Source organism: Gymnoscopelus braueri (genome assembly GCF_963280865.1).
Source record: "Gymnoscopelus braueri genome assembly, chromosome: 3".
Taxonomy (NCBI): Eukaryota; Metazoa; Chordata; class Actinopteri; order Myctophiformes; family Myctophidae; genus Gymnoscopelus; species Gymnoscopelus braueri.
This window is the reverse complement of record NC_137612.1, coordinates 25193794-25206290: the sequence shown is the minus strand read 5'-3', so window position 1 is coordinate 25206290 and position 12497 is coordinate 25193794. Positions and strand designations below refer to the sequence as shown.

The window sequence follows — 12497 nt, the reverse complement described above, 5'->3', positions numbered from 1 at the left end:
GAATTCCCAATAGGTTCTCTGCTAACTACCCCCGGCTAACCCATACACGCACACACACATACTCTCTCTGACATTTTCTCTCACACGCAAAGTGCATACACTCAAATATGCTCATGGTCAGCCCCATGAGCATTCATGCTCAGCCCCATGAGCATTCATGCTCTCTCTCTCTCTCTCTCTCTCTCTCTCTCTCTCTCTCTCTCTCTCTCTCTCTCTCTCTCTCTCTCTCTCTCTCTCTCTCTCTCTCTCTCTCTCTCTCTCTCTCTCTCTCTCTCTGTCTCTCTCTCTCTCTCTCTCTCTCTCACACACACACCCACACCCCTTTGATATCTACTCAAGACTTTGATTCCCATTAAAACGCAGGCCAAATCCGTTAATCCTACAAGTGCATTCTGCTTCCTCTCTGCTCAGTGTGGAGGAAAATTCACAGGAAGTGTTTCACTTGACAACTTGACAGACGGAATATTTCAAGTCCTCCCACGATGATGCATACGATGATCATGTTTAGAAACAATGAAATGCTTTTTTCATCAACATACATCATCAAATACCCACTATCTTTCAACCTCCTCATCTAATATCACAGAAAGTACTGTTGTCATTAACCACATGAACCCTAGCGTCCCTACTCTGGCACATTATAATAGATGAACATTTGACGAAAACAGGAGAACATTAGCCAAAAATAGCATATTGTGATGTGTTGTGAGCTTGTATATCTGCTATTTTCAGCAACTGTGTAGATGTATAAGATGTGCTTCACTGTGATTCTAATGCTCACAGATAAATAGATAAATAATAGATATATAAATAATAACTCATAGATACATAATATATATAATAATATTAACAATAATAATAATAAATAGTAAGTAGGTAGAAACGCAAGGGGATTAGTAAAAGAAAACTAGAAAGCAGGTACTGTATACTACAGAAATCTTGCTTGGCCCGAAGTACATGGACTGCCTGGGAATTAGCATGGTGAAAGAGCTTTTTAACAGGTGTGGATCTACATGTAGAGGATTTTATGTATAGACCCCTGGGAGATCCCGGTCAACGAAGTATATAGGGTTTAAGTGGTTAACGTGGCTCTTCAAGAATCAACTGAGCCTGGAGTGTGTGGGATCTGTGCAGCTGGAGACCATGTTGCTATAGTTAGCCTTCATTCACTTGCTTGCTGATATTGAATGGAGAAAGAAAAAGCTGTGAGATTATGTGTGCGCATGAATAACCCACATTCATAAGACAAGCTACTCCACAGTGACAAAGTACTGCATGTCCAACGTCAGATTTTCTGGCGGATGAGGGAGATTTCCATTCATTACCTGCCTCTCCTCCCCCTGTGCTCATACAGTAGACCGCTGTGAAGTCTTGCTCACATGTTTTCTGTATACTGTACCATGACATACATGTGAGGATCCCCAGAGATATTCAGACGGTGGGGTAGTGATATGGTATGTATGAGATGTGGTCCTTTAACCAGCCTCATCCGGCTCACCATGAGCCCCAGGGATTTTCTTTGAACCCATGGCCCCAACCACTCAGTTTCAATTTTATAGATCATCAAAGTAGGTACTACGCCATTTATATACTGTGCATGCTGTATAGTAGGTACTTTATGGTTGCATATTTAGGAAAATATTCATGTCCGCCTGTGCATCGCCCACTTCATTCGTATGGGCTAATTGATGAAATCATGTTTTGGTTTGTTTTCCCACAGCGCCTCCAAACAACATCTCAGTTATGGCGGAGAACACCCCGGCTCTGTTCAGTCGATACCAAGCCCAGAACTTCACTCTTGTCTGCACTGCAAGAGGAGGCAAACCGGCCCCATCGGTGAGTTGCTATTGGGAATGCATTTCACTCTGTCCAGTGGGAACCGCTCGGTTTTCCACTGCTTGTCCTAATCATACACGACACAGGTGTGCCATTGCGTGCTCCTGAGAGTGCTCCGAGGGAGTTGGCTTGTTGTTGGTGTTTTTTTGTTTTTTTTTATGGTCAGAGCTTGAAGCAAAAAAAGGCTCAACTCTTAGCAAAAACAAAAAGCCACATATCAAATGGGTTTTCAATGGTCACATACAGTAGCGCCAAGGTGATGTGTCCAGTGTGACACACAAGCATGAAGCATCTGTTTAGTATTTCCAGCTTCAGACAAACCACAAAACTAAAGGAGGGGAAAAGAAAAAAAGATTTAGACACTGTGGATTCAGAGCTTCAATGTATGCATACAGATGAAGAACCCTACTGAATACACCAGGCACAAGTACAGGCCTGTACAGTAAATCCCTGCACTCATCCTGAAGGAGCTGTCATAGAATGCTGCTGTCGCCTCCATTAGCAATACTGTGATATGACTGATTGCTGATGCCAATGTAGTCATGCAATGTAGCCATTTAAAAAGGTAGATCACATTTAAGAAACATAGTTATTAATATTATTGATGGTCACTGTGAGGGTAATTCATCTAATCACAGTGACATGATAGGAATGATTGCACATGGAATTATCATTACACACCCCGGCACCCGCTTTTTATACACAATTACACACACACACACACACACACACACACACACTAACAGTCATACACATGCACATGCACATAGGCATGCGAACACACACAATCATGTGCACACATATGTAAGAACAAAACCTTTACTTTTTGACCACTTAAACCCTATATACTTCAATAACCTGGGCTCAGTACTGGGTTCCCTCCTTTTTCCCCTCTACACAAAATCTCTGTGCCAAAACTAGCAGATCTTCAAGCTCACAACAAGTCGCAATGCAACGCATTGTGAGCTTGTGGATCTTCTATTTTCGGCGAACGGTCACCTATTACATGCCCAGAATAGGAACGTTAGGGTTCATGTGCTTAAAGTGCGAGATAAGGCAGTGCAAGATATCTGCAATCACATGCGTGTGGTGACATGAGTCCACAGAAGCAGTCTAAGTACAGAACACTTGCTGTTCGTCCCCACCGAGTCATTAATCATTGTCCGTGGGTGTATGGTAATGGACTACAAACCCTTCACACTCCTTTCTCCTACAATTATATGAGCACGGTGAGAGGTGAATGCAAGGTGAACGTGATTTCCGTCTCAACCAAGATACTTCGCTGTATTATGTGAAAGCCATGAGTGAGGTATCTGCTTTGTCCGGTACTCCCCACTGAGGTATCACAGGAAGTTGTAAGCCATTAAAAGTGCAGCACTGTTGGATTCTTTTTTCAACCCTTGACAGAGGAAATGAGATCTGAAAGGTACTGTATTGTCTGGCCACTTTGACTGGACCCCACCCCCTCCATTACTGGCAAATTGCCCTTTCTCACTCATTGCATGAATGAGAAAATGACGGACTACAGACAGACGGATAGACAGAAACAGAACAAACATTTCAAAGGACATTTAGACGCTACAGACTGACTGACAGAAACAGAACAAACATGTCAAAGGACGTTTGAAAGACGGACTGACTGACAGAAACAGAACAAACATTTCAAAGGACATTTGGAAACTGATGGATTGCCAGATATTGAGGTTTCTCCATGTATGTGCATTTGACTTGAATAAATTGATCAAAGGTTTTTTGCGCCAATGATAGCTTAACTCAAGGAGAATTCAAGGAAGGTTATCTGATATTACCTTTGCAAGGCCATTGAAGCATTTTACTGCAAAACCATTTTGTGGTAATTTGACCAGGAACACTATCTTTGAAAAACATCCGTTGGTATACTTCTCACATTGAACACTTAACTGCTTCAAATGGCAATGGAGAGAGGAGTGGATTTCATGTACTGAGTATTATAAGGTAATTCCATCCTCTCACAGAATGAGTTATGGTACTGTGCCATTCCAAAAAGAGCCAGGGAAATATTAAATCATTTTAGCAAGTTGATGTGAGTGGATATATAGAGTACATTATGTACTGTACATTATGTTGTTTTGGTGTATTTTGTTGTGTATATCTAAGTGAATGTAATTCAGGGCCCTATATCCTCTGTAAGCGCTATACCGGTGCTATATCCCTTTTATTTTGCGCCGTGTGCTGGGTGCTATGGTACCTTCCCCACTTTGCAACTGCTTTGTGCTCAGGTTGTGTACAGTAGATACTACATTTCCGTGCAGCACTTTTGTGCGTGGGGGTGTGTTGATCTTAAAATGAGGCGAAGACCGTGTTCAGTCGGGATCTGGGCACAATGCTATTTTCCCCACAGACTGTGCAACTTTACCCATGACTTTATTTGAGTAAGCAGTTATAAATTATTGAAAATGTTTCTGCTCTATACTGTTGCTTTCAGTGTACTGCACCAACGTCACAGAGACTGCTATATTTTCATACGCGCAAGCACACAGTACTTGGCAATGAAAATAATTCTCATTCTCATTCTGATCTCCGATAAAACCAACAAATGATGTAGTGAACACAAATGGGTGATAATGCCTGACTTATCCATAGATTTGTAGATCTGTTATTTTCAGTTTATGACATAATGAGCAAACGCTGTCTAACCACCTTGATTCTAGCCCGGCTCCCCTCTGGGAAAAGAATCATGTAGCCTGCCGTTCATCCAAAGGGCTTTAATTTGTATAAGTGTTGCGAAACCATCAGCAACAGTTTTAATATGAATACAATGTTATCACAGTTATCAATACACTATTGCTATACAAGACATCTCATTACAGCACATCAATTAGAGTCGCTGCCTGTTGTTAAGCGAGGATTCATACCTTATTTTCTTTATATATATACACTTTTTTTTTTTACTAGGCAGATGCCCGTTGAAAATTCATGCCTCTCCTGTACCCTTTGTCAGAGTGCCCGTTGTACCCGTCTGTTTGTCTGTGTCCCTTTTATACCCATAGCCTATATGGAGATCTCTGTATCTGTCTGTCTGCCTGTGTCCCTTTTATACCCGTATAGGAGATGGCTGTATCTGTCTATCTGTGCCCATATCATATGCAGTTCCGTGTCAGCTACCCTGTCTGTCTGTCTGTCTGTCTGTCTGTCTGTCTGTCTGTCTGTCTGTCTGTCTGTCTGTCTGTCTGTCTGTCTGTCTGTCTGTCTGTCTGTCTGTCTGTCTGTCTGTCTGTCTGTCTGTCTGTCTGTCTGTCTGTCCGTCCGTCCGTCCGTCCGTCCGTCCGTCCGTCCGTCCGTCCGTCCGTCCGTCCGTCCGTCCGTCCGTCCGTCCGTCCGTCCGTCCGTCCGTCCGTCCGTCCGTCCGTCCGTCCGTCCGTCCGTCCGTCCGTCCGTCCGTCCGTCCGTCCGTCCGTCCGTCCGTCCGTGTCCCTTTTATACCCATAAATGAAGATATATGTATCTCGAGGTATCATTTATACTGTAGAAGGATTTATACATCCTTTTTTTATCCATACAACACTTTTGAATGAGCCAAGAACTTACAATGGGCAATTTACTTCCTCAATGTATATCTCAGGCAGCTTGCACAGTAGGGGTAGGAGATAATGCCAGGCGCAGCATCTACTGTACTGTAGTACACGTGCAGACTGCAGCCCAAGTGTAAAGAAAACACTTATGTCTGGAAAAGTTAAATGGCTTCTGCGGAGAGTTGATCATAACCTGCCAAAGTGGCCTTGTACTGCAGGACTAAATCAAAACCCAGTAAATGAACACTGACAACAATCCACCCATGCGCACAGTACCTTCAAGCACCTCAATGTGCTATGTACATCATGCTCAGCTATTTCTTACCTTACTACTTGTTATTCTTAATTACATCTTTTGTTATTGTTGTTATTGCTGCTAGAATGATGAGGAACCAAAACCAAATATGAGATGTAACATCAACGTATAATCTTGAATTTTGAACAAGGTTCATTGATTGATTTTATTACTGGTGCCTCTCTAGACTATCCAGCGCTGCAAATGTTTGTTTAATCTCCTTTGAGATCTTGTGCTGTGGTCCATAGAAATAATGCTTTGAAAAATAAGCTTTAACTCCACTAAGAGATATTTACTTTCATGTTTATTTCCACGAAGTTACAGTAATTCACTTTTCCTGCTATTCTGTAGTCATTTGTGAGAAATATATTTTGAGAGCTACAGTAGATTGCTTGTAACTCAAATATAAATCATTGTTACAAACAGAAAGACTTAGATTCAAGAATAGTATCTTGCCATAATGTAATTTCACACTATAGTGTGCCACGTTGTATAGTACTGTTATCGTATACAGTGTTATACCGTATACAATTCCAACTGTGTCAAAATTATCAAAGCTAACTAGTTGCTGTCACAGCATAAGAAGAGACACCAAAGTAGCACTATAGCTTTAAACAATATATAGTACAGTAGGCTCGACATATACTGTAGAATTACATTCTACACTACTTGGTCTCTTCAATTTGAACAATGGCCACAAATATTACATTTAAACTGAACATTTGTTCTATGTATGCTGCTATCCACAGCCATACTATGTTGTAACAGAACCTCATTATTAGCTTTGTAAGTATTTGCTTGGATGTAGCAGCTTTGGCACAGATTCTTATGATCGGAACTTCAAACGCTCTCTTTCTTTCTTTTTTTAATGAAACACATTGTCTTTATGGGTGTCGCTGCCTGGAGGCTTATTGTAAAATGAGCTGTTGTCAGCTGGATTTTCAACATCATATCTTTGTGAGCCCAGTCTCAATGGTGGCTTACAATGAAGAAAGCAAGCATTTAATAGATACAGAACCATTGTTGTTCCTTTGTATTTCAGTCACTCAGTTATCTCTGTTTTGATGTGAGAATTATGAATGGAAGTGAATAAGTCACATATTGCATATTATTGTTCCCTATGCAGCATGTTTTTACAGATTGATTAATATTGACAGTATTAACCTACGTATATGGTACTATGAATTTTGGTAATGGTTTTATTTCAATATTTTCTTTATAGTCCTACTGAGATCTAGGATCTCTTTTATATGGAACATCTTACTATATCAAGTGGCCAATGACAAACAACATAATCAAACTAGAAAAATGGGCTCCTCGGAGCACAGGTCTCTGACAGGACAGCTAGGTTATTGTGGGCCAGCAATGTTTCACGCCATCGGACGCTGTGTTCATGATTTGAGGCATTTTGTTCAAAACAGGCCACTCCTGCAAACTTTAAATGCCAATCTTAGCCAATCAGGATGGAATATGAAAACTCTGAGAGATACGTCCTAATCACCATAGAGATAATGTGTACCAATGTGCGTGATGTTTGGACAAAATCTGTAGGAGAATTATAAAAAAATGGCTTTAGCAAACATCGGCCTCCTGATGGCGCTGATAACAGGCTGATGTGAGAACATTTGACTTGGCCTCCAAGTTGTATGCATGCCTTCGGCCTGGTGGAGACAAAAAGAGAGATACAGAAGGGGGTGGAATGAGTGAGGAAAAGAGAGCACAATTCTGAAACAATGAACTTGTCAAAACATTGACATTTCCCCATGGATTCATGTCTGACAGCCCTGACAGCTGCTTAAAACTCAGAGGGCCCTATATCTTCCGCCCGGAACAAGATGGCGCAAAGGGGTAGCGCGATTATCATTTATATCTTTGAACCGACGCAGATGTAATTTTTATGCCCACACGGAGCTCACGTTGTTTAGATAATGAATTATCTTCCGCCTATTTATGCCCATGGGCATGGTCTTAAAATGAGGTGAGGTCTGGTGCAATCAGGGTGCGCTGCTATCTTACGCACTGACTTTTGCAGGGTTCACAAAATGTTTACACTGATTGCAATATAAAAATTCTTCCGATTTCAACACAACACTCATGTCAAACAATTTAAGTGACAAGTGATGGTAGCCTACAATAAAAACATGAAAATTGTTATTTCTATTATTTCTTTATTTCTTTTCAAGCACTTTATTCTTCATAAATCATATTAATAAGACTTAAAAAAAAAGATTTGCCGCTATTATGCGTCTCCAAAAGACGACTGGTGAAAAAGGGTCAGAAAAAAAAGTAGAGTGCCTACATTTTATTGTTGATAAAATATGTTCAAATGCCTCTCGTCATGTAAGAATGTCATGAATCCATAGCCTCCTGGGCTGGCATTCTTTATCTGTTCCTGTAGATACAGTATTGGTCATCATCAAAATCCAAATGAGGATCCGAGGGCGCACAGAGTGTGTTTTCCCGCTGCATCTCTGTCATGCCTTAACACATTGGGTGCCAAAACCGTATATATACGGTTTTGCGCATACTAACGTTGAGTGCCAAAACCGTATATATACGTTTTTTGAAAAAAAGAAGAAAAAGAATTACTTTTTTTTTTTTTTTTTTTTTCCTTCACAGCAACAGGAAATATCACTCCTACAAGATTTAGACTCCAATCCACCTCCTGGTTAACTTATGACTTCAAAAACCTGTATCTCGGCTCCTGTGCACTTTTTTTTTTACAATGTTAATTTAACTATTTTCAACTGGCTGCAACTATGGAATGGATTTCCGAATGTTTTAAATTTTTTCCCCCCGATTGTACGAGACCTGTATGTGTGTAATGAGGGGATCACCGTGAGGACGGTGATCACTGAAAATATTTTGTGACTACTTGAAAAAGGTTCAAAATTTTTAAAAAGTCCTGGCACTCAAAGTATAATATTTTAATAAACCTCTGGCACCCAATGTGTTAATATGCAGTTAAGAAATAACCTAACTGATAATGAGCATGTGCATTTTAAGTTGACATGAGGAGACATTAGGCTTTGATGATTCTGACCGTAGCAGGCAGCATGACCACTGCGTTTCTACCCCTCCTTTCCAGTTGATGTTTGTGTGAGCCGAGCTTTTGTTTCCCCTGCGTCTCCTCATCATTATATTTCATATTATATCATTATATCACATTATTTATGCTGCTCCCATAGATGGTGGAATGCAAGTTTCCTCAGCAGTTTGCATATCCACCAACTTGCAAAATCTGTCGTATCAATAGCATTACTGATGAAGGTAAAGGGAGCCGACTCTGAATTGTTTAATTAATGTAATGCCCAAAACATACCCATGACTAATTGCACCATGAACCAGCCTTTAGCGCCCAGATAAGCTTCATCTAACTAACAAGATTGGAGAGGAAACACAACCAACACAATAAGTGCCCTAGCTGTGTTTGCAGCCTGCGCCAAAGTTCAACTAAATATGGCCCAGAGAGAAATTTGGATTCATTCCACGTAAACAGAGTCAGACTCAAGGCTCAGTCAAAACATCAATTTCTGTATGAGTGGTGGGTTCACTTAGTTGAAATCACCCTTGTGACCTCTGACTATATCCACTTTTACTTTACCAATTATCTAGCACTTCTTCTGGTGGAATGAGAAAAATACAAGTGCCTGGTAAAAAGGTTTTAGGACCTGTACTGATCTCAAATTTCTCAAAAGTCCTCCCACTCAAAAACGATACTGTCATTGACTATGCAATAATGTTGCTTTTAATTGCAAAGTGGAATGATGTGAATTGTTTATAGATCTTTCTCTTAAGTTTGGCCAGTTAAAGCCTAGTCAGTGGAACACCCCACTGCTATAAATTGATTTTTCACCGCTAAAGTCCTTGTCAAAAGCTAGGTTATTAAACCACATTGCTACTCTTGTCATGTCCAGGTAATTTTGAGAAATAGCATTGACTGCAGTGTGTAAGAAGAGCTTGCTATTGTATTTCAAGATCTGCCCTCATCTGATGTCATGGAAACAAGCCTCTGCCGTGGCATATTGATAATAGTTTCCCTGCAACAGTCATTAGAACACCCTTCGAGCACAAGCAACCACTGATTGAAAAGAGGAAAGATAATGACAGTTAATAATAAGAACCAGATATGTTGAAGCTCCAATCATCTATCTATCTATCTATCTATCTATCTATCTATCTATCTATCTATCTATCTATCTATCTATCTATCTATCTATCTATCTATCTGTCTGTTCTACCTACTGTACCTCTCTCTCTCTCTCTCTCTCTCTCTCTCTCTCTCTCTCTCTCTCTCTCTCTCTCTCTCTCTCTCTCTCTCTCTCTCTCTCACGTATGCACGCACGCACACATGCACGCATCTGTGCGCACACTCTCTCTCTCTTATGCTCTCATTCTCTCTTTCTCTCTGCCTACCTCTTCTCTTCCTTCCTCGTTGAGTAACTCTGTCACCATGTAAATTACAGCCTTGTCCCTTTGACAGCAGCATGATTAATTGTGCCAACATAAAGGTGTATTTTGGCCAATGGCTGAAAATAAAAGGTTTTATTGTTACATTACCAGTAGGCTTTGGACTTGAGATGTTAGTGAGAGGAGCTGGGGAGATGAGGGGATGGAATGCTGCAGTGCAAGTGCTTTCATCATTGTCTTCATAGTAAAAAATGCAAAGCTATCCTCGTGACATTTCACCTTTCACCATCATGTGGCATTGTGTCTGGGCTATAGATCTCTTTCTTTTCACCTGAGCTAATTAATTTCAGAATGCAGTGGTTTGTGCACAGGCAATGTATGTGTGAACACAATGGACTGTAGGGCATTTGGGGATTTATAACATGGCCATGACTGATAATCACTTCATGTCCGTCCTTTATTCCATTCAGTATTGTATGTGACGGACAATACAGCAACATCACTGAAAATATTCAAAAGGCCCCATTACAAGAAAACATACCACCTCTTTTCTAATCATATCCAAGACCCCGAAAATACTTTATATTTAGAGGCAATGTTAATAATAATGTTGATAGGCTGTTTGGCTTCATTCCCCAGAGGAATTCTTTGGGAAAAATCATAATCAGGATTTACTCTTTTCAGACTTTTCTGATTGAGAGATACAAAATGTCCGGTAAACAGTAAATGAAAATTTAGACTTGTGTGCCCAAACATACTAATATGAGACTGTTGCAGGTAGGGTAATTGCATGGGGTAATTTCTTCTATACGTATAGAAGTATAGTATCTAGATTTTGCATTATCATAATGTGTAAGAATTGTGCTCATTTTGGTATTATATACACACGTACACAAGTAAATTACTGTGAAATATTAGCAGGCTATCTGAGACACAAAATGCCAGTCACAGCTAGAAACATCCCCAGCTTAGTAACTTAAAGCAGGGACTTGTTGATTGCTGTCCAATTTTAACAAAACTCCAATGGTTATTTTGTCATATCTCTTTCACAAACAAGAACTTTGATGGAAATTCGATTTGAACAATTTAATGCTTAGCATAAAATTGTTGCTTCAGTCTCCAAAATGTATGAAGAATTGTTTAGGGTGACATATTCAAATATGTGACACACATTCATTGATTCATTTAATAGAAGGGTGACTTAAATTATCATTGAAAGGCCCACAATTTTAGAACACGCTGAGCAGATATCTGTTCAGCGTGTTGCACCGCTTACAACATAGGTTTCCCTATTTTGATCTGTATCATCATAGTAATAAAAAGTAATAGTAATAAAAAAGTAGACAAATTGAACTTACACAGCGGTGGCACTTGACTCGCTCATTGCAGCCGCAGGTCTGTCACCCCACTCATTCAGGTCTTTGATGACATGTTCATTGATTGCAGTCCTTAAAACCCGGGTGGCAGTGAGGAGTTGTTGCTCCAGTGAGTCTCTGCCACCCCCCTGTCGGTCCACAGTAGTGCACACAGTCGCACAGTATTTTATCATTATAGACATTAGAGCCAATATAATATTTATTTTCTGTCTCTGAAGTTAAATGCTGAAAGCAAAATAATCGGACTTCTTGCTGGTGCACTCTGAATTAATTCATGTGTTGTGTGCCACAGGTGTTACTGTGTACACATACCAGATTGCCAAGAAGAAAGCTTCTTCTGAGCAGGTGCATGAATCATTTCTAATCCATGTGTTTCTCCACCTAATTAATGACCTGTTCAAATGCACAGTGAAAAATCCTTTCTTTTTTCATTCGTTACAAGTTGTTTGGTAGCAGGAGGTAGTGGGCATGAGATGAAGAGAGATGAAGAGAGCTTGTGAGGGACTGGGGTCAGTGTGGATTTGTGGTTGATGCCTGTGCCTCCTTTGATGCAATTGGATTTGAATGCCTGATTTATATACTTTGTCGCGCACCAGTGTCCTGTGTCCTGTTGTGATGCGACACGTTGTGAGCTTATACATCGGCTATTTTCAATGTGGGACACCATCATACAACTAAGTATAAATCAGGCTCAGTTCACAGATCAACACAGATGCTGTAATAATTGTTATTGAATGCTCCTGCATGGCAAAACGGAGACAAATGTGCTAGCTATGAGGCTTTACATGGATTTAGAGGCCTATGTTCTAAACTGAAACTGTGCAGGTTCACAGGTACAGTACTGTGTTCCAATAAATTATGTACCTTTAGGACTATATCTTAGTTTGGCTGCGCTACCATTTCCGATTTCAAAATAATTTATGTCAATCACAATACCTTACACAGCCTGCCCTATTTTCTGTCAATTGTAAAGCTCCTTTCCATTTGAAAATTTGTATTTGGATTGTTTGGAAAGCTAATTTCAAAAGA

The 12497-nt window shown here is 40.3% G+C and overlaps 1 protein-coding gene across 1 annotated transcript in view; it reads left to right on the top strand.

Annotated features, from left to right (window-relative positions):
- Window positions 1-12497, top strand: part of igsf21a (immunoglobin superfamily, member 21a) — a 281998-nt gene that overhangs the window by 243578 nt on the left and 25923 nt on the right. Inside the window, exon 5 of the mRNA XM_080424116.1 lies at window positions 1721-1836. Coding sequence (XP_080280242.1) covers window positions 1721-1836 — 116 coding nt within the window. The remainder of the gene's footprint in view (window positions 1-1720; window positions 1837-12497) is intronic.